The sequence below is a fragment of the Chamaea fasciata genome, unplaced genomic scaffold (genome assembly GCF_029207755.1).
Source record: "Chamaea fasciata isolate MVZ Bird 193981 ecotype frontalis unplaced genomic scaffold, bChaFas1.0.hap1 SCAF_17, whole genome shotgun sequence".
NCBI classification, from domain to species: domain Eukaryota; kingdom Metazoa; phylum Chordata; class Aves; order Passeriformes; family Sylviidae; genus Chamaea; species Chamaea fasciata.
The window spans coordinates 15,642,551-15,665,985 of NW_027094102.1; the positions used below are offsets into that span (position 1 = coordinate 15,642,551).

At 44.6% G+C, this 23,435-nt stretch overlaps 1 protein-coding gene across 1 annotated transcript; it reads left to right on the top strand.

The window, feature by feature from the left end:
• Positions 1–123: 123 nt before the first annotated feature.
• CPNE1 (copine 1) lies at positions 124–13,539 on the top strand. Its single transcript, XM_066198882.1, is given in 8 exon segments — positions 124–312; positions 1,055–1,134; positions 5,141–5,239; positions 6,173–6,292; positions 6,459–6,518; positions 6,939–7,072; positions 7,968–8,022; positions 13,413–13,539. Coding segments are annotated over 7 exon segments (549 nt in total). The 5' UTR covers positions 124–312; positions 1,055–1,068; the 3' UTR covers positions 13,428–13,539.
• Positions 13,540–23,435: the final 9,896 nt, after the last annotated feature.

Here is a 23,435-nt window from a genome sequence, read left to right on the forward strand (position 1 = left end):
GAAGAGAGTCTCTTCCTTTTCAGTGGTGTTGAGCCTGGCTGTAAAATTTAACTTTACCAAGATCATCAAGCTTTTCTTTCTTACAGAGTTGTTGCTTGGCCATTGATACATGCCAGGGTTGAACTGTCTGAGGTGACTCTTAATTTGCCATGAAGAGCCCTCATGTCATCATGCCTAGTGAGTTGCATGCTGTATTCTTCATGTGACATTAAGAACATCATAAGGTCATCAAGAACAACTTAAATCGATGCTGGAGGAAGTTCAGTGTTCCCTTGCAAACTTTGTGGTGGAGATTTTAATTGACATATCAAGGTACAGTCTTTAAGAAATTCTCTTTGTTGTTCCAAGTCATCTATTCTCTGTTGATGCTAACTGTGAGTTATCAGGTTGTCTAGTCATATTTAAGTTATTGGATTGCCTTTCTAGAATTGTAGTGTGGCAGATAAATGATTATGTCTGTTTTAAAACATGAGTTGTCAAACTGAGAAGTCAAGAAATTCAGAAGAGATACAATTTCCAATAGTCATAAGAAAAATTGTAACTGGTTTTTTTTCACTATTCTGGTCATGGTTTCAAGTTTGGCTTTGGTGGTGGTGTCTTGTTTGGTTGGATGGGTGGTTGTTTTGGATTTTTTTAATTGTTCAGTGCTAATTCTAGCACTGTTTCTAAGTTAACTGAGAAACTTGCACATGTTGGACAAACTTGAGTGCCTTGGATACTGACTTTGAGTTATCTGTCACATTTATCCATCCATGAGACTGGAAGCTTTTCTCAACTCTTTTTCTATCTGTTTAAATTAGAAATTTAGTTTTGAGTCAGGATTTCATTGCCCTGTGGTCTTGTATATGGTAATTAATTCTCTGTGGTCTGGCTTGAGGAGGTGTAGAACTGCATCTTTTAATATGTATCTACAAAAGAAAATCTGATAGCAAATACGTTAATTTTTCTTCTATGCAATGCGTTAATAATTTAAAGGCATTTAAATCCATAGATAGTTCTGTGTGAGAATAATTTCTCTCTAGTTTTCTAACACCTAAATGCTTTACATTTGCAGAATTTTACTGCTTCATGCTCTCTCTGAAGAAATCTCGTGCCGAAAGCTTGATATGGAAGATTTATCGAAAAGCATGCATGGTAATGTTGTTCTTTGTGCAGTATGGCAGTTCCTAGGAGTTACTGAGATTATTAACTGGGAAATAGGTGTTCAGGTGTTGTCTTGGTTTAAAAGACAAGTGTCTGACAAGGAAGGTGAGAACCTTCCTGGGATGGGAAAATATGACCCCCTTCCCTCCAAATTACTGTAACTCTGAAATTATGGGGCTTTCAGGCAAAGATATGGGAAAAGGAATAGCAGTTACATGCGTGTGTGTAACAAGACAAACAACCAACAGCCCCGGCAGCAACAACAAACAGACCCAGAGACCCAGTGCCAGCCGTCTCCCGGCCGCAGGCACCTTCCCCTTTGGTGCAGTTCCGGGCACGGCCGGCAGGGGCGCTGGTGGCTCCCGGCCGGGCAGGGCGGGTGCGATGATTCCCCCGCGGCTGCAGGGGGCGCTGTGCCGCGAGCTCGGCCGCTCTCTCCACACAGTAATGGTGACTCTGTTGTTGGGAGAGAGAGAAAAAGGGGCTTCCTTGTCAGGGGAAGCAGCTAGTCCCAGTGGGTGTCTGCCACTCTGGGTGACAAGTTGGACTGTAACAGGAACCTCAAAACAGCAGAGGCAAGCAGACCTCGAGTGGCAGACAAAGCGTGGCAAAAAACCCGAAGCTGTGGCAGGAGCAGTGGGGGGTCCTGGCTGACCCAGGGTGTGGAGTAGCAAAAACCCTGAATCAGCAGCAGAAAACAGCTGGGCTGGGCAGTGGCAGCCAGGCTCCCACAAGCCACAGCGAGGTGCTCCCTCCAGAGATGAAGGGGGGTTCTGGATTTCCCCTGAGGCACCCAAGCAGTTGATGAGGGTCTCTTCCAGTGGGTCAGGTGTTGAAAATGTCACAATTCAACGGCTGCTCGTATGAACAGAGGCTGACCCACAGTAAGGAGAAGCAGTGAAGGACAGAATTCCACAGTGGTGAATCCTCTGGGCAGCAGCAGTCCAGCACCAAAACCACAACCATCTGACCTCTGATCCCAAGAGGGAGAGTGCAAGAGACGGCTGAGCCCAGGCCCTGATCCCCAGCTAAGTCTTGGTATCTCTGCACTTCGAAAGAGAAAATAACCCCCAGCTACCAAGCTCACTCCCCAGCTAAGAGACTGCAGCCAACTACACTCCTTGCCTCCTCCTCCACATTTTGGCCACATCTTTTGTCTCTCTTAAGTACTGTCATTCTCACCTCTTAGGCAACAAATGGGATAAAAATTCCGTGAGAGGGAAATAAAGGAAAAATCCTAACCTCCAACAGCTGTGCTGGGCTTGTTGATAGGTGGCAGTGTTTTAAGTGGTGTTTGTGAGCTCTTATTGGTGGGGAATCAACAGTCTTAGGTCAGAAATAAGTCATCTTGGTTAAAAAGTGTGCAGCAAGCATGTAGAGGAGGTGTCAAAGCGGTGCATATTGACATTTGTTAGAACTAAAGTGACATGGTTTATACATGCTGTTTTGTGGGGCTATATTTGCTATAGCCCAATATATTTGTGTTGTTACTTTGTTTTGTTTGTTTTCTAGAAGCTTTCTGTGTTTGGAATCCACTTCAGAGTGACCTGCTTCTTAAAAAGGATAGCTTTTTGCTGTTAGTTAATTTAAGCCAAAATTCTTGATGCACGGGCACGTAATCTGTGAAGTTTCCCAATGCAGCTGTGAAAAAGGGCTAAACTGTTCTTGTCTTTAACAGGCTGGGGAAGTTAATCAGGGGAGTCAAGACTGACAGGCAAGAGTTTCACTAGTGACATTGAAGTATATAATATTGCGCTACTGTTTTATTTTTCATTTGGAATTTGTTCCTTGAAACCTCTTGTTTGAGGCTTCCAAAAATTTACCCAGGAGCAATTATGCATTAAATACTAGTAGTCAGTGAAGGGAGAACTTGAACTTTCAGCACAGCAGAAACAGCCATTTTGGTGTATCCTCTAAACAAACTTTGCCAGCTGTATATGAGGATTACATGCTAAATATGTGTGAACATAAATCTTTTGATCAAATGCTACCTAGCAATATGGTAATTCTTTCTTCATTGTGATGCAGAGTGATGTTCTCCTTCTTCCATATTAAGAACAACTCATATTTATGACATAGCTAATCTTTGTGACAGTTTTGTGAAAAATAAGTGAAAGCAGAGGCTCACCCGCATAGTTACTTAAATGGAAATGGCAAATATAGCAAATAGAAGTTGCAAAATAGGAATTAGTGGCTGTTGGTATTCACAGGTTTCATGATATATACACAAAGACAAAATATTTTTCTGTGGATTTTTAAAGTTCCTCCCATAGATGAAAGGGGCCTTTTCCTAGTTGACTGTATTCCACAGCTTGTAATGAGTTGGACCGTTCATTTGTGAAGAAATAATTAATAAGTAACTCTATACAGTGTCCTGCAGTATTGGAGGGTTTTACCTGCAGCAACACCACTCTGTGGACTGCCTGCAGTGAATCTTGGCCAGTCTTAGAAAAAACCCTTGTGAAAAGAGGTTTGTTTTAAGCCACACCATGTTGTGAACCAATAACAAAACTTATCCTTGGCATGGCGATGGAGGGGAGTGGGAGCAGGAAGGAGGGAAGAGGAGGTGTATGGAGATGGCAGCTGCTGGATTCTCTGCAGCTCTCCAGGTGTGTTGGCGTAAAGGAGACCCTTCACTGGGAATCTGCACCCTGCCTTCTGCACAAGAGAAGGCCTCCCTGGCATGATCCAGTTGCTTTTGGGTGATGTAAAACATCAGAATTGTTGGGAGAAGCTGAGAAAAGTTCAGGCAGGAGGGGTGGGAGTTGCTTCATGGTGGAGTGTCTAGAAGAGAAGAGCGGAAGTGGGGTGGGAAGGATGGAGGAGGAGAAGGGGAAGCAGTCTCTGTGGGTGTTTTTGCCATTAAGACACTGAAGGATGCCATGATGCTTCCCATTTAGGTGACTACATTAGGCCGTAATTAGGCTATGAACTGACCTGGCTGTTTGTACGTGTTTTCCACTGGTACCAGTGCAAGGTCCCCAGTAGATCTGAATAGCCCTTTAAAGAACCTTGTGTCAAATTCAGATATCTAGCCATTGAATTTGACATCCTTATTTGGGTGTTACCCATGAGTTCATCTTGTCCCATTGTCCTTAGGAAAAAACTGTCACTGGTTTATTCTGGAGTTACATCAATTTCTTGATTACTAAAGGTAGATCTCGGAAAGAGAGTTCCTGAATCTGTGTGGCATGTGAGCTTCAGAGGAAGAGAAGGGGGCTGCTTACAACTGCCCCTTAGTTGGCTGCTTCTGGAATTACTTGTGTTCTGCAGTCATATGCACTGAACTTGTTAGAAATGCTCTTCACTGGTGATTTTGTTGAGAGCTATGACACCATGTTGCAGTAAGCCATAGTTATTAGTATATTTTTATTTGTAAATACATTGCTCTTTCGCATCTTTTGCACGTTATCTAGTTCTGAAGCCTTCATGCTGATATAAAACTGACTGTTTACTAATAAAGTATTTATAATTTGGTTTGTATAAGATGCAGAAAGAGAGAGACTTACTGTTCCATTGAAATTAGAATTTCCTTGTAAATTGATGCTATTGTTGGACAGAAAAAAAAGAGCATAGTTTAGATAACAAAGTTTTAATTCTTTGTTTCCATTACCCTAGTTGCCTGTTTTGTCCTGAATGACCTCATATTTACACATCTGGGCTGTGGGGGGTTTTAATGTTTCTTTTAATTTTTTTATTTATTTATTTAATCTCTTACGTTTAAACCAGGGAAAGCTGGTTTGTTTTTTTTTTTAATTTTAACCTTGCATACTTAAAGCGGAGAGGAAGTGAACATGTTCCTCTCCTGAGACTCACTCTGGCTATGTGTCTTTGCTCCTGGGTTTCAGTTTATGATGTGGCCAACATCTCCAGTCCTGATGGCATGGGGGAATTCACCAGCATCGATGCAGAGCTGTCAGAAAGATGGGACAGTGAGCCATGGCCAGTCCCCCTAATGCAGGGCATCTGCCTATTGCCAACTCCCTTCTCCTTCCAGGGGGAGCGTGCAGATCATGACAGTGATGGCCCACGTGACTTGAAAGGCGCTTTGGAAACGACCCTGGCAAAGATGCAGACAGCTGATGCCAGCTCTCTGGTAAGCTTCCTCAGCCCCTGCTAACTTAGTTAGAATTCAGGCTTTCAAACCCTCTAATACTGACTTGAGACATGCACTTTTAGTTGTTGCCTCCAAATGTGTATTTTTGTGTTTCGGTAATAAGTCAACATTCAGAAAGAATAAAAACTGTTGTGGGAATTGGATTTCTTTGTTTTCTTTGCGTTCTGTTACCATTCCAAAAATATTTCTAAAAATACCCTTGAGCCTGTTATCTGCTGGCCCTGTTGTCTGCTGAGCTACTTTCCCCAGCAGTTCAGCTTGCTTTGGCCTCTGCTGAGTCAAGTGAAAATAGAAGTGTTTGTTGGTGCTGTAACAGATGAGTCCAGAAGCACAGCCTGTCTCAGATAATGTTTGTGCTGGAGCTGGTCACCCTCCTGAGCACCTTGTCAGCTAACAGAGAGCAGCAGTCCTTCCAAGGGGCACTTGTCTTGGTCATCCAGTCTAGAGTAAGTTGAGTCACATGCTGGTGGTGCTGTTTTTTGTTTGTTGTCTGTAGTGAAAACTTGACGTCTCATTCTCCTAGAGATGTCCCACCTGAATTGAGGTAGATGTATTGGCACATAGGATGTATCCCAGGACTATTCCAGTTGCTAGCCAGCTTGATTGGTCATAATCTGAAAGTGGGTGGAAGGTTCTTGCCTTTTTTCTAGCCCTTGTGAATTGAATCCAAGCAGGGAAACACTGACACTGGGAACCAATGGCCTAGGCTTTTTTGGCTTCCCTACCCTGAGATTTTTGCCTCCTTTGCCCAGTGCTGATGGCAAAAGCACCCTGTTTAGCTTGTCAGATAGTGGCCAAACTAGTTGCAGACCTTTAAAATTTAAATTTCTTAATTCTGCTGGGTATTTTGGTAACTCTGAAATTGTGGAATGTGTGACACTGTCTGTTTCAATAATTTGCTCTCCTTTAAAGGCACATATTCTGGAACTTGGTTTCTCTTGGTGGAATATGAATGCATTCATCCTGAGAAAAAAAAAACAAAAGAAAAACAACTACAAAAACTCTGGCATTATTAGGATAAAGTCCTGCAAGGTAGGAAGATTTTTGTTGCTGTTGTTGTGGGTTTTTTTCTTTTTTTTTTTTTTTTTTTTTTTTTTTTTTTTTTTTTTTTTTTTTTTTTTTTGTTTCTTTTTTGTTTCTTTTTTGTTTTCTTACTGTAGTGACATTAGTACGTGTAACCATGTGTCTGTTCCTCTAGATTGAGAAAGAATATTAATTTCTGGACTATGTGATGGGAGGCTGCCAGATTAACTTTACGGTGAGTTGTTCCCCACTGCTTGTATTGGTAGATGACAGGACAAAAGCAGTGAGGTTGTGTTCAGTACTTTTACTGGCAGCATGAGTGACTGCAAATGCAGTGTGAATTTGCAGTGATAAAGTCTGCAAAACACTTAAGGATACTGTATTTTTGCTTTTTGTGGTCCAGTAGCACTTTAATGGAGCTAGGGCTTCTTTTGAGAAACAGGTTCAGTCTGTCAGTGGAAAGGCTTGCTATAGCGTGGAAGTACCAAGGGAAAGGGGGTGCAGGCTTGTGTGCGTGTCCCTGTGTACAACTGCTGTGTGCCTGGGAGGAGAGGAACTGTGTGGGCCTGAGCTAACCCTGTTTCTCGATATAGCTAATTCTTCTAATTTGTTGTGCTGATGCTGTCATGATGCTGCCATCATGTTGCCTGATCAGGTGGCTGTAGACTTCACTGCCTCCAATGGAGATCCCAAGTCACCAAATTCTCTTTACTACATCAGCCTAGAGGAGATGAATGAGTACTTGATGGCCATCTGGAGCGGGGGAAGTGTAGTCCAGGATTATGACATGTATGTAATGATCTTGACTGATCTAGTCATCATGTCAAAAATGTGTCATAGCTTGTTCTAGACCTGCACTTTCTAATGATCGAGAGGCTGCCTTTCATTGGGAGATCCCTTTAGGAGCTACTGCTGTTTCCTCTTGCTTCTGTCAGTGCTAGGTGGGGCAATGGCAGCCCTTCATAATTTGGCATATTTGCTTGGCTGGTCCCTTCTGATTCCCTTGGTGCTTCAGCTGGGCACTGATCCTTGTTGCAGATGATGCATTGCAAACATGAATGTCCTATTTAGTTCAGTGGGAATGGGAACATGCTTGTCTGCTTTGTTCTGTAGTCAGGCTGGGATTGGTCTGGCTTTTCTCCTGCTACTTTGAAATTTCCTGAGAGTCCTGTGGAGTGCTGCACTGAAAGAAATTATCTAACTCTCAAGACCAAGCCTGAAACCATTGGATACCTGGTGCCAAGCCATGGGCAGCTAGATGATTTACTGATTCATTGTGGCAGGAATTCTGCCTTGATCTCCAGCTACTTTTGATGAATAAAACTGAAGAGTGACTTATTACAGAATTGCTCTGTTGCTTTGATCTTTTCAGCCTTCTGATGTTTACATTTTTGTACTGGAGTTCTCACTAATTGTAACAAACAAAGTGGTTGTTTTTGCATTCCTTTCTAGAAGAAGGACAATTGATGGACTTCTAGTTTGACCAGTGGGGTCAAAGAAGTGTCAAAGAAGTGTCAACCTCATTGCCCAATCCCTGATCAAACTCCAAAAACTATATATATCGAAGTAGAAATAATAAAGCTCTCTTTTTATACTCTGACAACCTGACTGTGTGAGTGTAATTTTCATGTCTGTCTAGCGACATTGCTCTTTCTTATTTTTTGATGTTGCCCTTTCTTTCCAGGGACAAGCTGTTTCCTGCATTTGGGTTTGGAGCTCAGGTTCCTCCTAGCTGGCAGGTAGGGGCTTCACAATGCTGGGTCCTTGCTCTGTCCATGTCTGCATTCCCTAACTTTGTAATGTCCCATTTACCAAAGTATCTCATGAGTTTGCTTTGAACTTCAACTCCAGGAACCCTTATTTCCGAAGTGAGGACACCTCTTTATTAATAATGTCACTGAGGGGGAGAGATGTTTGAAGTGCTGTGTTTATTTCACAACTGGTGAAAATCAAATGGAGCACCTAGACATGAGGCCAATATAGCTTTACTCTCACCTTGATGCTGACAAAAGCAGATGTGTGTTGATGCAGATTTCTGTGCAAGCTCCATAAGCTTCAGTGAAGGGGTCTGGATTTGATCGACAGTCTGTACTAAAATTTTTGTTGCTTCAACTTGGTTACTTCTGCTGGATTACAGATGGCAGTGGATTCAGCTCAGCCCTGTGCCTGTGCTTGTTAAGATTCCAGACCCACCATCTGCTGAGGCTGTTAGAAACTAGGGTTACTTCATGAGAAGTGTGGGTACATGTGGATATGTTTGACCACTCTCTTTTAAAGTTTGTCTTAAAAGCTTGCTTTCTTTCATAGTCATCTTCTTTGGTGGAGGTCGTTTCAGGTTATGCTGGGTTTGTAAGGCAAGGTTTTGGTAGTGGAGGCTACAGGGATGGTTTCTCTGACAAGCTGCCAGAGGCTTCCCCATTGTCTGATGGAGCCAATGCCAGCCAGCTCCAAGACAGACTCATCACTGGCAAAGGCCAAGTCCATCAGTGATGGTGGGATAACAGATTTGAGAAGAGGGGAAGAAAAAACCTGTGTGGCAGAAATCAGAGGGAAGGAGTGAGAATATATGAGAGGATTGATACTGGAGACGCCAAGGCTGATAAAGAAGAAGGAGAAGGAAGTGTTCCAAGCACTCAAGCAGGGATTGCCTTGCAGCCTTTGATGAAGACCATGGTGAGACAGCTGTGCCTCAGCAGCCCATGGAGTCCATGGGGGAGCAAATACCATGGACGCCCCACCCTGGAGCAGCCTGTTCCTGCATCTTGTGGGAGGGTCCTACACAGGCAGTTCAGTAAGATCTACAGCTTGTGGGAAGGACTCACATGGGAGCAGTTTACTGAGGATTGTTTCCTGTGGGAGTGACCCTATGCTGGGGCAGGGGAAGAGTGAGGAGAGACTTTCCTTTGGATGAGGGAGGAATAGCAGAGATGACATGTGAACTGACCACAGCCCCTGTTCACTGTGCCACTGAGGGAGGAGGAGAGAGAGAATTTGGGAGTGAATTTGAGCCTCAGAAGAGAGGAGGTGAGGCGAAGATATTTTTAAGATTTAGTTTTTACTTTTCTTTATCCTATTCTGATTTGATTGGCAACAAATTCAACTTATTTCCCCACATCAGATCCGGTTTGACCATGACAGTGTGTGCTGAGCAATCTCCCTGTCCTTATCTTGACCCATGAGCCCTACTGTATTTTCTCTCCCATGTCCAGCTGAAGAGTGGGGTGATAAATGGCTGTGATGGTCATCTCATATCCAGCCAGGGTCACCCCAGCACACTGCTGTATTTAAGGGCTGCTTCCAATGCTAGATCATAACCTTTAAGGGCTGAGATCCCTATCAGCATGCTGTCACACAGAATTGTTCTTGAACAAGCATTTTTCACTTAGTTTTTCTCTCTGGTCTTAGGCCTAGAGATTCAGTGCTAAAATCCAAGCATTTCTTAGTTCAGCCTTGTCTGCCTCACTGGGAGCTGGGTCTGTAGTCTTTTAGGGTCCTTATGTAGCAGTTGTGAGTGGTACCATGCTAAAACCTGATGGTGGACAATGTAAACAGCAGTGGCAAAGGAAGCTGCATTGATACAAGCCTGGAATAGGCCAATTTAGATGGATTAATAGAACAGTATGTACCATTAAAAATAGGACTTAAAAAAAAAAGGTTTGTTTAGTTAACCCGAGAAAAGCTTTTTGTATTAAAAAACCCACTTAAGATTGCTATTTCTGTTGCAGAAATGGTTGAATCTTCAATCGGGGATGGTTTTCTAACTTCTGCACAAAGAAAATGAAAAGTTAGGTGTTCCCAAGAGCTTCTGACCTTGTCTAATTAGAACATAACCAATTAAACAAGGTAAATTGACAAGGTAGACAGTCTTCAGCATATCTTGGCTAGGTTATTTTTCCTGCAACTTCATGGAATCATAGAATGGTTTGGATTGGAAAGGACATTAAAGATCATCTAGTTTCAAACCCCTGCCATGGGCAGGGAGACCTTTCTCTAGCCCAGGGTTGCTCAAAGTTCTATCCAGCGTGACCTTGAGCACTTCCAAGCAGGGGGCAGCCGCAACTACTCTGGGAAGCTTCTTCCAGTGCCTCACCATGCTCACAGCAAAGCATTTCCTCCTAATATCTAGTCTAAACCTACTCTCAGTTTAAATCCATTCCTCTTTGTCCTGTCACTGCATGCTCTTGTAAAAAGTCCCTGTCCATCTTTCTTGTAAGCCCCCTTTAGGAACTGGAAGGCTGCAATTATGTCGCCCCTAAGCCTCCTCCTTTCCAGGCTGAACAAACCCAATTCTCTGAGCCTTTCCTCCTAAGGGAGGTGCTCCATCCCTCTGATGGACTTGGTGGCCTCCTCTGGACTGGCTCCACCAGCTCTGTGTCTGGTGCTGGGGACTCCAGAGCTGGATGCAGCACTGCAGGTGGGGCCTCACCTGAGGGGAGTAGAGGGGCAGAATCCCCTCCCTTGACCTGCTGCCCACTCTTGTTTTGATGCAGCCCAGGACACGGTTGGTTTCTGGATGCCAGCACACACAGGGCTGCTCTTGATCTGTTCCGGCCCCAGTCTGGATCAATTACAGGGATTGATACCCAACTCAGGTGCAGCACCTGGCCTTGTTAAACCTCATGAGATTGCCATGGGCCATGTCTCAAGCTTGTCCAGCTGCCTTTGGATGGCCCTGTCCTTCAGGTGTGTCATCTGCAAACCTGCTGAGGGTACGCTTGTTCCCTTCATGTACTAATGAAGATATTAGATAACACTGGTCCCAGTCTGAACCCCTGAGGGACCCCACTTGTTGCTGATGCCCATTGGGACTCTGAGCTGTTGAGCCCTACCCTCTGGACGTGACTGTCCAACCACTTTTCTGTCCATCTAACAGTCCGCTCATCTAATCCATCTCTTTCCAATTTAGAGAGAAGGATGTTTTGGGGATCTGTGTCAAGTCCAGATAAATGTCATCTGTGTCCCCTCCTTTGTCTACTGAGCTAGTCCATTGTAGAAGGCCCCTGGGTTGGTCAGGGAGGACTTGCCCTTGGTGAAGCCATGCTGGCTGTCCTGAATCACCTCTATGTCCTTAGCAGTGCTTCCAGGAGGATCTGTTCCACGATCTTCCCACGCACAGGGGTGAAGCTGACAGGCTGGTAGTTCCCAGGGTCCTCCTTTCTACCCTTCTAAAATATGGGGACAGTGTTTCCCCTTTTCCAGTCACCTGGGATTTTGTCTGACTGCTGTGAGTTTTCAAATATCATGGAGAGTGGCTTGGCAACTCCGTCAGCCAATTCACTCAGGGCTCTGGGATGTATCTATGGGTCCTATAGACTTAAATACATTCAGATACCTCAGGTGATCACACACTTGATCTTTACTTACAGTGGGAGGGACTTTGTTCCTCCAGTCCTCATCCTGGTGTCCATCCATTCAAGAGGTGTGGAGAGTTTGCCATTGAAGATGGAGGCAAAAGAGCTATTGGGTACCCTGCCTCCTCATCTGTTGTTACCAGTTTTCCAGCATTGTTGATCAGGGGCTAACACCTTTAATTTTCTTTTGTGGTTAATGGCCCTGTAGAAGCCCTTCCTTTTGCTCTTTGCCTACCTTGCAAAGTTCAGTTCCAGCTCCACCTTGGCCATCTCTATACAATCAAACTTAATTATCTTCCTGGGTGATCCACCTTAGCTTCAACTGTCTATGCATTTGTTTCTTTCCTTTTAGTTTGACCAGCAGTACCCTACTCGGCTGTACTGGTCTCTTGCCTTCCTTGCCTGATTTCTTGCTCCTGGGATTGCTAGCTCTTGTATTCTGTGGAAGACTTCCTTAAAAATCTGTCAAGCTCTGTTCTTCTCCCTTGTTCCTGAGGGCAGTGTTCTAGGGGATCCCACTATCTATCTCCCTGAAGAGCTGGAAGTCTGCTTTCCTAACCTTCAGGGGCCTAACTATACACTTACCTGACCCATATTTCTCAGGACTGCCAATTCCATCAATGCATGATTGCTGCAGTGCAGGTTGCCTCTGATCATGATGTTCCCAATGAGCTGCTTTGCACTGGTAACCAACAGATCCAGTAATCCATCCTCTCTGGCAGGGCTGTTGATTACCTGGGTCAAGAAGTTATCCTCCTTGCATTCCAGGAGTCTCCTGGATTGCTTACAGCTCATTGTGCTATTTTCCCAGGAGATGTCAGGACAGTTGGCTCCTGTAGCTGGAGCAGAAAGGCTTCATCAACAGGCTCCCCTTGATCAGCCAGCCTGTAGTAGACCTCCAGCCGTGAAGTTCCCTTTGTTGCCTTGGTCACTGATTTTTACCCACATGCCTATTCTTTAGAGACAGCTCTTCACACTCAGTCCACCTCTTGGCATAGAGGGCAACCCCTCCACCTCTCCTTACCCATCTGTTCCTTCCTCACAGCCTTTAGCCATCAATAGCTGTACTCCAGTGATGGGATTTCCATGGGTTCCCACCAAGTTTCAATAACAGCACAAAGTTTTAGCTTTCTAGCAGCACCAATGGCTTCCAGGTCCTCCTGTTTGTTGCCTGTGTGCTGGGCATTGGTGTAAAGCACTCAGCTGGGCTGTTGGCTGTGTCGCCTTCCTGGAGGAACACTCATAATTCCTTTGAGATAATTTTCTGCTGTTTCCCTTTTGGCTTTTATTAGCATAGGAGTCCCTGGCTTTGTGAGTGTGCAAGTGTGTTCCGGTGATACACACTTCAAAGTCAGCAGGGCGTAGATGCATTTCAGCTGGGCTTTTGATTTCACCCCCAATGCTGGCATGCCAGCCCTTGGCTCATGTCTGCCAAGCCTGGTCTTATTGCCTTCCCCCTTCAAATGTAGTTTAAAGCCTTCTCAATCAGTCTTGACAGCTCAAAAGCTGGAATCCTGAGCTTTGTGGTGTTAAAGGCACCAAGACTGATGTGAGGAATTGTAGAATGGGGAAGAAATGTGCAAATCCAATCTCTGCAGCTGTCCAGTGTTTTCATCTCTGTGCTTCTTGTATTTCCTGTTATGCTGCTGCTTATTTGCCCTTCAGGAGTTCACAGCTGTGTGAGTTGTCTTCTGGCTGTGCTGTTTAGTAATGTTTATAAAATAATGACTGGAGGAATTGTGGGCTCCTGTGGCAGCTTTCCTTTCATTGTGTTGCAGGGATCCAAGGAATAGTGAATTCCTACTGCCAGATTCTGCCTCAGATGCAACTCTACAGGCCAACAAACTTCTCTCCTATTATAAACCACGTGGCAAGGTTTGCAGCACACTCACTGCAACAAGGAACTGCTGCAGCGAGTGCAAGGCCTTTACTGTGGATCTTCTTTGGGCTGATGTTTCTGTTTTCCATGTTTATGACTGAATAGAACAGAATAGTAAATTGATATTATCTTTCTTCCTTAGAATTCCAAGTTTGGTCTTCTGTTGTCAGCCTACAGGGAGCATGTTGATGCTCTTTCGGTACATACTGATATGAGCCTATACTGGGTAGACACATTAGTTTCATTGCAAGTTTGCTGGCACTATACTTACTTTTGCATTGTACAGCATTGCTGTGTTGGCTTTTCCACCAGTGGGACTGCGACAGCAGTTGCCTTGCTCTAATCTCTCTTACCAAGCTCTGTCACCTGTACGGCATGCACATGGAATAGAGTTTTGTGCCAAACAATTTTGCTCTCCAGAATGTTGAGAAAAAGCTTCTAAGAAACTACCAGAGGGCTTGACTATCCGTCCCACTGTAATGGCTTGGAGTCTGAGAACTGTTCAATCAGTGTGCTGATTGCAGAGCATCTGTGCTTCTCTATGGTCATGGGTTTGTTTGTGTGCTGCTGTGGCCATGGCTACTGTTAAAATTTTTTTTCATTTCTTTAAACTTCACTCATTTTGTTTAAGGATGAAGGATTTGAATGTCCCGATAGATTTTAGCTGATTTCATTTTGACTGACCAATCAGAAAGAATTTTGACATATACTGTGCTACCTGTTTTATCACCTGTGTCAGTATTTTTGGTGCTACTTACATTTGTGTGTATATTGAATACATTTCCCATGCTGCGAGGCACTTGGGCTAAGGAGATCCATTTCTTGGATTTCTGAGGGTATTTTTTAACCTTCACAGCACTTAAGGGAAATCTTCCTAATTCTCATAATATGTTAAATATCTCTACTTCTTCTTTCAGACTTAAACCTAACTATTTAAATAAAGAACCCATCAGCAATTTGGTACAGCAATTTGTGTTAATTTTGCTTTGGAATTGGAAATTCAGTTTTCTCTCATTTTCATTGTGTTTGCCTCCTTTTAAGTCTGTAAACAGTTGCTATAAAACAGCAGTTGCTGGTTTCAGAACCAGGTACTAAACTTCAGCTTCTGGGAAACTATAGAAATATAAACACTTCACCACGCTAAGGCATTGGTTTGAGATACTCCTTTCTTTCTGGAAAAACTCCTGCATTCTTCCTCTCCTGTTATCTCTAGAACATCTCATGTTATTTATCACTGCTGTGTTTTGAGATTTCTAAAACTTCTAATGCTTCTAATTTAAATTATTGATAACAAAATAACCAAGTTTTTTTCTGTTATACTGCAGGGATATTAAATATCTGTAGCCTTTCTGAACGCCAGTCAGTAAAACAGCACCTATCAGTGAATTTTGTATGCACTGTGTTAATTTAGTTGTACTTTTTGTCTCTAGTACTTTTTGCCAATTGATGTAACTGTTCTTTATAAAATGAACTTAATCCTTTCTCTTTTTTCTAGTACAGAGAATATTGGAAGTGCACAATGAAAATCATTAGGCATAGGAGAAAATGCAAATGAACATAAGTTTCTTTAATGTTCTGGTTTTGTCTCAGGCACAGCAACATCTTATTTCTTTCTTAGCGTAAGGGAATGCTCTATCTGCCTTCAGTTATGTGAGCTCTAGTGTCAAAATACCTAGCTATTAGCCATGTATACCTACATGGATGCTTTCTCATGTTTTTCAGCAATACTTTATCTTGCTGATCATTACAGATGGGGAGATCACCGACCTAGACCAAACTAGCAAGCCATTGTTAATGCCTCTAAGCTGCCCATGTCCATTATCATTGTTGGTGTTGGTGAAGCCGGTTTTAAAGCAGTGGAGTTCCTTGATGGAGACAGCAGTATTCTGATATCTGTGTCAGGAGAGCCAGCTGCATGGGACATCATCCAGTTTGTGCCTTTCCAACAGTTCAAAAATGTATGTTGTTTTTAAATTCAGAAGAGTCCCAATGCCAGGATGTATGAATTCTAAAAATGACCGTGGCCGTGACAAGGCAGCAAGCTGCATGGTCAGAGGGCATGCCTGTGCTCCTTGTTTCCAGTGAGAGTTGAGATGTTGGCTTCTGTTTTCAAAGCTGTGTCTTGCTGTCTTGCAGTTCTTGGGAGCCCTTATTGTATAACTGGTTTTGCATACTGTCTCTTGGCTATTGCAGGGTGTCCTGGGGTGACGTTGTGAGGTTTATATTCCCAATCATCTGTTTGGTCTCTGTTGGGTATGGACCTCTGTGCCTTTAGTGTTGGGTCTGGGAGCAGGGGGAAGGGAGAGGTGCGCGGTTTGTTTTCAGAAACTTTGCTCCACTGGCTGGCCTTGAGAGTCGGATTCAGCAACAAATGGCGAGGGATGGAGAGGTCTTTTTTTTCTTTGTGGTTTTTTTTTTTTTTTTTTTTTTTTTTCAGAAGCTAGTTAGTTAGTTAAGGAGTAGCTAGCAGAGGGGGGAAAGCTTTGCCTTTTTTCTTCTCCTCCTGTTTTTTTTTTTTTTTCCTTTTTTTCTTTTCTGTTTTTTTTTTCTCCTTTTTTTTTGCCTTCCCTTGGAACTGTTAAAATAACTCTGGACTGAGGACCTGGGGGAGCACCACTGGGGGCTTGCACCTGGAACCCACCAAGATCCATCCTGCACAGCAACATTTCCCAGCGCCGGAGGGACTGAGACAGAGCAACCACCTCCAGGAAGGACTTCTTTTCTAAATCTGTCATCTCTCCAGAGCGGCACGAAGTTCTTGTCATCGGGTATTGTCCAATTTATTGTGCTGGGGAGGGAGTGAGGACCCCTTAGGAGGTTTCCTCCCAAATCTGCCTTAAACCTCTATACAGGGTTAAAGGGGATGTTCTCTGACCTGGCATGTGAACATTTAGGCAAAGAACTGAGATCATATTGTCAGTCTCTGATGTTGAGGCCTGTGAGTGATTGAAGTTGAGATCAGTCTTCCTTGCTATTGAAAGCAGTCCAGTCACTCACCAGCTCCTTGACTTCCACTGTTGGCATTTGCATTCCTGCACTTTGCATGGTCCACTGGGTTGAGTAATTCAAATGAAAACCCAAGATAAGAGACATTGTTAGTGGCTAGGGCAGTTTTTCACTCAGACTAGGGCCATGTAGAGGCTGTGTGAGTCTGAAGTTGAGGTGAGAACAAGCAGTCTTCATCAGCAGTGCTCACCTGAGACTGACTGGAAGTGCTCCTAAAGCTGTAACAAGCAATTCATGAAACAGAATGAGCGAGGCAGGTGTTCTGAATTCTCTGAGAGTGTTTCACTAGGCTACCCAATCTGTTCTTCGTGGTATTTCTGATTTATTCTCCCCATTCTCTCTCCAGGCTCCCCAGGAAGCACTTTCCCAGATGGTTCGGCTGAAGTGCCCAAGCAGCTAGTGTCATACTATAAATGGCAGTGGTAGTCCCCCTGAAACTGCCAGAAATCAAGGCGATGTAGATTCAGGCTAGCCCTGGCTACCTGTAGCCCTGGGGTGAAGGAGAGCTGCCTGCAGCCATGCTCTCCCTCGCACACTGTGGGTGCTCAGTGCCTTGAGATTGCACCAGTTACACCACTTCTTTCACCTGCTTGCGCAGTCTTTGATATTCCCTATTTCTATTGAAGAAATGTAAATACAGAAAAACCTCCAAGTGCTGGAAGTTTTTGTCACAGAAAGATCGACCTTGTTGGTTTTCTACCTTGCAACAGCAACACATTGTGACACATCACACCACACATAGTTGCTTGACACAGCCCATCTGCTCCTTGCTGTTGGGGTGGGCTTCTGAACTGAGCTGCTCTAGTGCTGAGCCTGGTGAGTGAAGTGTTGCACCTGTGTGTGTTGTAACGACACTTACAATGTTCTTGATAGGTGTCTCCTATCAAGCTGCCTTTGAAATGGGGACCCTTCTTTTCTGGATGTGACCAAAGACTGTTGGTTGGATGCCTGAGATAGTTCCTGTTGTGCCGTCATAAAGTACCAATATATTTTTTTTTATGTTTCAGTGACCATACCTTTCTGTATTCTTTTTGATCACATTTTTCTATTAGCAAAAATTCTTTCTGTGATGAACTCCTGCTTGAAGCCATTGTTATAGTTCAAGAACATTGCACTTTGCTTATTTAAGGGGGGTAAATGAGGATTAATCATTAATTAATGGGATTGGGATGAGATTAATGAGTCACATTAATGTGACTTTAAAAATCCAGCAGTTGGAAACACTGAAATGAAGATGCTTTGAGTGAATTCTTTATATCACACAACTTACAAAATGAAGAAGTAACTTACCTGTGGAACTCCAAGAAGGTGCTTCCTTATCCTCAGTAGTGTGAAGTGTGCATTACATTATCTTGGGACTGTAGAACAGGTGCATGATAGCAAAGCACAAATGTTTTGAGCAAGATGGTTCATTTCCGAGTAGTGATAAAGAAACTTGGGCTTGTCATTGCCCTAGAAGTGTCATCACTTTCAGTTGCATAAATAAATATTCTACTTTGACTTCGATAGCATGTCTGGACTCTTTATTTCCTTCCTGGATTTTCCTTTTGTTTTCCAGCAATGTGGATAGTGGTGTTTCAGTATCTGAGTGAGCCTAGGTTCAGTGAGATCCAAGAAAAAAGCACAGCCAGTTGCCCATCAGTGTTAATATTGTTCCCCTTTAATCACTAAGACTGCTGAATCCCACAGCCCTTTCCTGCAGCAAGATGAGATGTTCCTTTACTGTGAAGTTACAAAAGAATTTGTGTGTTCTACCCTATAAACAGAAAACGGTGAGAATCCTTTGGGAGACTGCATCTGTGATCCAGGCCCTGAAACTGGTTAAGTTACAAGCTTGAGTGAAGGCAAAAGTTGGGGTTGAATTCACATCCTCACCTAGACTAATTGTTCTGGGTGGACTCTGCCGCCAAACTACCGTTATGTAGCTTGTGCTTGAGCAGCTCTAGGGTCAGGACCACTGCTGAGCCAAGATGAATCTATTCTAGTTTTTTATTCAAACCTATATTGACCATGATATGTTCTCTCAGGTTACATAAACAGCATCCAGCTTCCTCTAGAGAAAGCTGGATTGTCTTTCTTGACACCTAGCCTGCAATACCCCATTTTCTTGCACTTCTTGCACTTGTAAGACTTGTAAGTCTTACACTTCAAGACTTAGTCTTGAAGGAAACTAAGCAACCTCTCTTCGAGTGGATTTCTAAACTGAAATGTGTTACAGGTGTGGAAGAGAGGGAGGAAAACTGCCAAGTCACCTCTGAGAAACTTCTTGTGGTTGAGAACATCCGTCGCTTGTGTTTTCAGCTGCTTACAGCCTGTAGACAGAGCTCTCCTCTGTTACACATACGAGAAACCTAAGGCTGGGTTTTTTGTGTGTGTATTTTGAAGCCCATTTTGCCTTTCCTTTTTAAACCTCTGCCAGCTCCCATCCAAAAGGGAGTGACTCCTCTGTGTCTGCCCTGTAAGGGGTGGACTTGCTGTTCTGCAGCGAGCTGAGGTATCTCCAGGTATCAAACGCATTTATTGTAGAAGAGACCTTTCCTGTTTTGGGGAGGAAGAGACCAAGAAGTTGTAGAGGCGGGTCTGAGGAAGTTCTTCCCACTGTGAGAGCAGACCAGAATTTGAAGGAGATGCTGTTTACCCACAGGTAAGTGGCTGAAATGTGAGAAAAGAGACACAAGTCCTGTAGTTGTTACTTAAGGACAAGAGCTGCATGGGTGTGGGCCCATATGAAAAGCCATGGGAAGCTAAATTTAGAAGCTACTGACCTGGGATGGCATGTTTTTGCATGTTCTCTGGCTTTTACTTTCCTCAGGGCTCCAGGTTTTAGAGGAAGTGTAGACAGCAGCTGGGCACTTTGGTGGAAGGCTGATCTGTCTGTTTCCTGCTACTTGCTGCCCTGGGTGCAGATGGAATGCAGATTGATGGCATGACTGTTGAATTGGAGGAGAGGTGAGGTTGTTTTCCTCAGGACAATGTGTTGTGCATGCTCTCTGTCTCCCGATCACTGGCTTGATTTATCTTCCCAGTGAGCACAGGGAACACCCCAGAAGTCTTTTCAGCCTCACCAAGATGAAACAATCACCTTAATACTTGTTATCCCTAAAGGTATTTCAGCCTCAGGGCTTTGAAAAAATCAAAAGCTGTTGCACGTAGGAGCCCAGTGGGGAGGGTTCCTTTTGCTTCCTGGACATGTGGCAATAAACATTGGTGACATTTAATGCCAGGCTATGCCATACTACCCAGCAGGTAGTGGGAGATAATGCCTTTTTTGCCTGGATAACTGTTTGGGTTAATGGCCCTCCTTGAGGTCTAAAATACACAGGAGACTGTTTTGCTGAAAATGAGGCACTGTCTTCAGGTGGGTGCAGTGATGAGACTGCTCCAGGTGGTTGAGGAGGCCACAGAAACTCCATAGGGAGGTCCTGTCTTCTGACCAGCTTTGAGCAAGTACTGGATCCACTAAGCAGCAGCGTACTTTGGTGATCTCGATGTCTCATTAAACTGCCTAAGTTGCACTCCTCACTCCACTCTACCCATTACTGGATGTGGGGTCAACACATTGAGCTTTCTGTCTGTTATAAACTGATGGGCTCACTTACTTGGGTTCACAAGAGTGGTGCCAAATGTTGTCAAGTCCGCTATGTTTTGTCATTGCATGGCTGTGCTGGTTTGAAAGTAAACTGGTGTTATAAGTGGGTAATGTGATGGTTGGCTCTCGCAATTAAGAGATGAATACTGTGTGTATGTTAAGAGAAGTTTTGTTGATGTATGGTTATGTTATTGCAGTTTGTTGCTTGGACACCCTCTGTTCTTCTCATAGTCCCCTTTCCCCCCTGTTATTGTTGCCACTGGACAGCTGTGGTTGTCAGGGTTGTCTGGGACATGTGGAGGGAGGGTGTGTACATGTGCCCTTTGCATGGGGCAGTTGGGAATAGGGAAGACTTATTGCTAGGGAGGCTCAGCATGACACCTGACCTCCAATCAAGTTGCAAGAAAGTAGTCTCCAACACGGGATGGTGAAGAAGAGTGACAGATGTGAGGAGAAGCCAGGGTTGGCTTGATGCAACGCCAGAGGTATAAAAGGCAGAGCAGCCATTTTGTAAGTGAGCACATGGTGGCCAGTCATGTGCTCCCAACAGGTTGCCATTTTTCCTTATTCAGTCCTTTGTTGTGTTGAGGTTTAATAAACCTCTAAAATTTTAAAGTAAGCAGTTGTTTCTCACAACTGGTGTGAGAAATGAACCCCACTCAACAACCTTAAGAGAGATTACGCATCAGAGTTACAATATATTAAAGAGATTAGGATAAATAGAACAATACAGAGAAAACTGGTTTTAACCCACCAATACTGAACACAATCTGGCACCCTGTTGGTCAGGGTGATAGTATCAGTCCTGTCGAAGTTCTGGGTCCTCCTTCAAATCTATCAAGTGGTGGTGCCAGAAGTCCCCAGGCCCAAAAATTTTATATACTCAGGTTTGTTAGGGAAATTAATCCACAGTGCCAGAGGTTTATATCCAAAAATTAAACAGAGGAGTCCCATAGCTTTATTCGTGAATGAAGGGAGAGACCATGGGACATTTTCCATAGGGTCTCTCCAAATGATGGAGCATGCAGCCTCCTTTTTATCCTAATTTCCTGGCCACATTTCCCTCTCTCTTTCCCCATTGGCTGAGATACTTGAAAAGTACAGACCTCATCTACCTAATACAGACTCCCTTCTAATGTGCACACCACCCACCCCCCATGCCACCACCTCTCTTTTCTTTCTATCTCTATTCTGTTTCTCTAAGTCCAAGAATTTAGCACAGCCTTGGGTGAGTGACAGTGTCAATTGGTGGAATTCATCTAGAATTTATGGTTCTTCCCCCTTTTCTTTTTTTTTTTCACTTATCAGTATCTAGCCTTATCTACAAACAGGTCCACAGTTTGTAAAGATACAACCCTCTCATTCCTTTCAGGTTCAGGTGGGAATGCTCAGTACCTCCCTCAGGGCGGGAAGTTTCACAATCCATGTGAGTCATGGGATATTTTGAGAGTCCTTGATAGTTTAGTCGTTGCAGCTACCCATTCTGAGGTCCCATTGAGTCTTCTATGGCCCATTAGCAGAGATGACCCCTCAGGCTGGGTGTGACTCTGCTGGTGCTTGGAGGGCGTTATCACTGCTGAGTCACTGGTGTGAAGAAAAAGAAACTCTGCCCTGTGTCGAAGGGTTTGCCTCTCCTTATCTTATTTAACACGCAGTTGGTAGCCTGAGGGCTTGGGTAGTGCCCTGGGCAGCTCCTGCAAACGATCCATCATCAACAGTTCATCAGAAATTATGTAGAGGGGGAGAGAATACTCCTGTAGCTAGGACAGTGGTGAAGCTGCATCCTCCCACCACCCCCAGCAATGCTTTTCAGGTGCTCCAGGAAGTGCTTGTGCAAAAGGGGAATAAAGGAAATATCCGCAGGGCTTCCTTTGTATGATTCGCTCCTTGGTGTTTGTGGAGCTGAATAAGCCACCCTTGCCTGCTGCAAGGCACTCCGTATGGCATGTGTGATTGCAGGTATATTAAAAATCATGCCAGTGTCCACAGAGGAGACAGAAGTGTCCTGTAACTTGATTCAAATAAAGGGAGAGAGTCCTCCAGGGCACATGTCCACGGGGTTTTCTCTCTCGAGGTTTCGCAGGTTGCAGCCTCCTGTTATCCTGAACTCCCAGCTGCATGTTGCCCTCTTCCTTTCCCCAGTGGCTGAGGTACTAGGAAGTTACAGCCTTCCCAAACCGCCTGCCACGTATCCCATCTTGAACCTATTTTACCCCGAAGTCCAGAAGTTCAGGCTTGTGCCGACCCACTTGTCTGTTTCAGGAGCCAAACTGACTGTGGTCTGCAACAAACCTACTGCCCAAAGTTAGTAGAGACATTAAGACCCATTTCAAAGACATTAACACTCATACCTTCACCATCAAATTGTTTGTAAAGACACACATCTTTCCTATCACAAGTGTTTGGTGCTGGGTGCTGAGAGGGAGAACCAGACCCTCAGGAGAAAGAAATGCCCTCCAAAATCTGCTTAGCTCAGGACCAATTGCTTTAATCTGGCCTGAATTTGTGCTTTGGGAGAGTTCTGGCATCTTTATCAGTTCTCCTGTAGATAGGATGAGCTGGATTAGGCCTGGGGGCTGCAGCAGGGAGAGCAGCTGGCTTCTGGCACCAGGTTTCCCTCTTCCCCCTCCTCGTGAGTTTGCCAGCACCCTGCGGAGCAGCTGAAGTTCCTGCCCCACTGCCTGTGGATTTTGATGCTTGTCTCTGCCCTGCAGAGATCTAGCAGCATGGATGCAGCTGCTGTCCCAGAGTGGTCTGGCATCCTACCTCCAGTGAGTAGCCCTTCAGGCCCCTGCTCAGGAGGATGCTGAGCATGTGCTCTTTCCTCATGTCAGAAGACCCCAATCCTCACAATCTGAGCTCCCCTTTTGGTTTGCAGGGTTTTAGCCACAGGACCTGTGATTTTGTGCTGGGGAAGGTGCAGAGCTGGGGCTGAAAACAGAGCCAGGCTCTGTATTTGCAGCTGGTGTCTCTCAGTTCTTAATTCAGCAGCCTATGTTTCTCCAATCACCATCTGAAGTGTGGCCATGTGATGGGTTCACTTCTGCCATTTTCTGCAGTGCTCCCCCGTGGGTCCCCTGTGGCCCAGGGCTCCCTCAGCCGGCAGAGATGCATTCTGGGGAGCTCAGCCTGGTGCCCCTGTGTTGAGGGAGGGCGGCAGTACAGCCAGGGCTCCCCCTTCCTCCCTGTGTCCCTCAGCAGGGGCTGCCCTGCCCATGGGGCACTGGGGTGTGGAGTGTCTGGCCAGGCCGGCTGGGTGAGTTGGGTTTGAGTCACCCTGGGTGGTGCACGGCTGGGCGAGGGGCAGCAGGGCCTGCCACTGGTTCC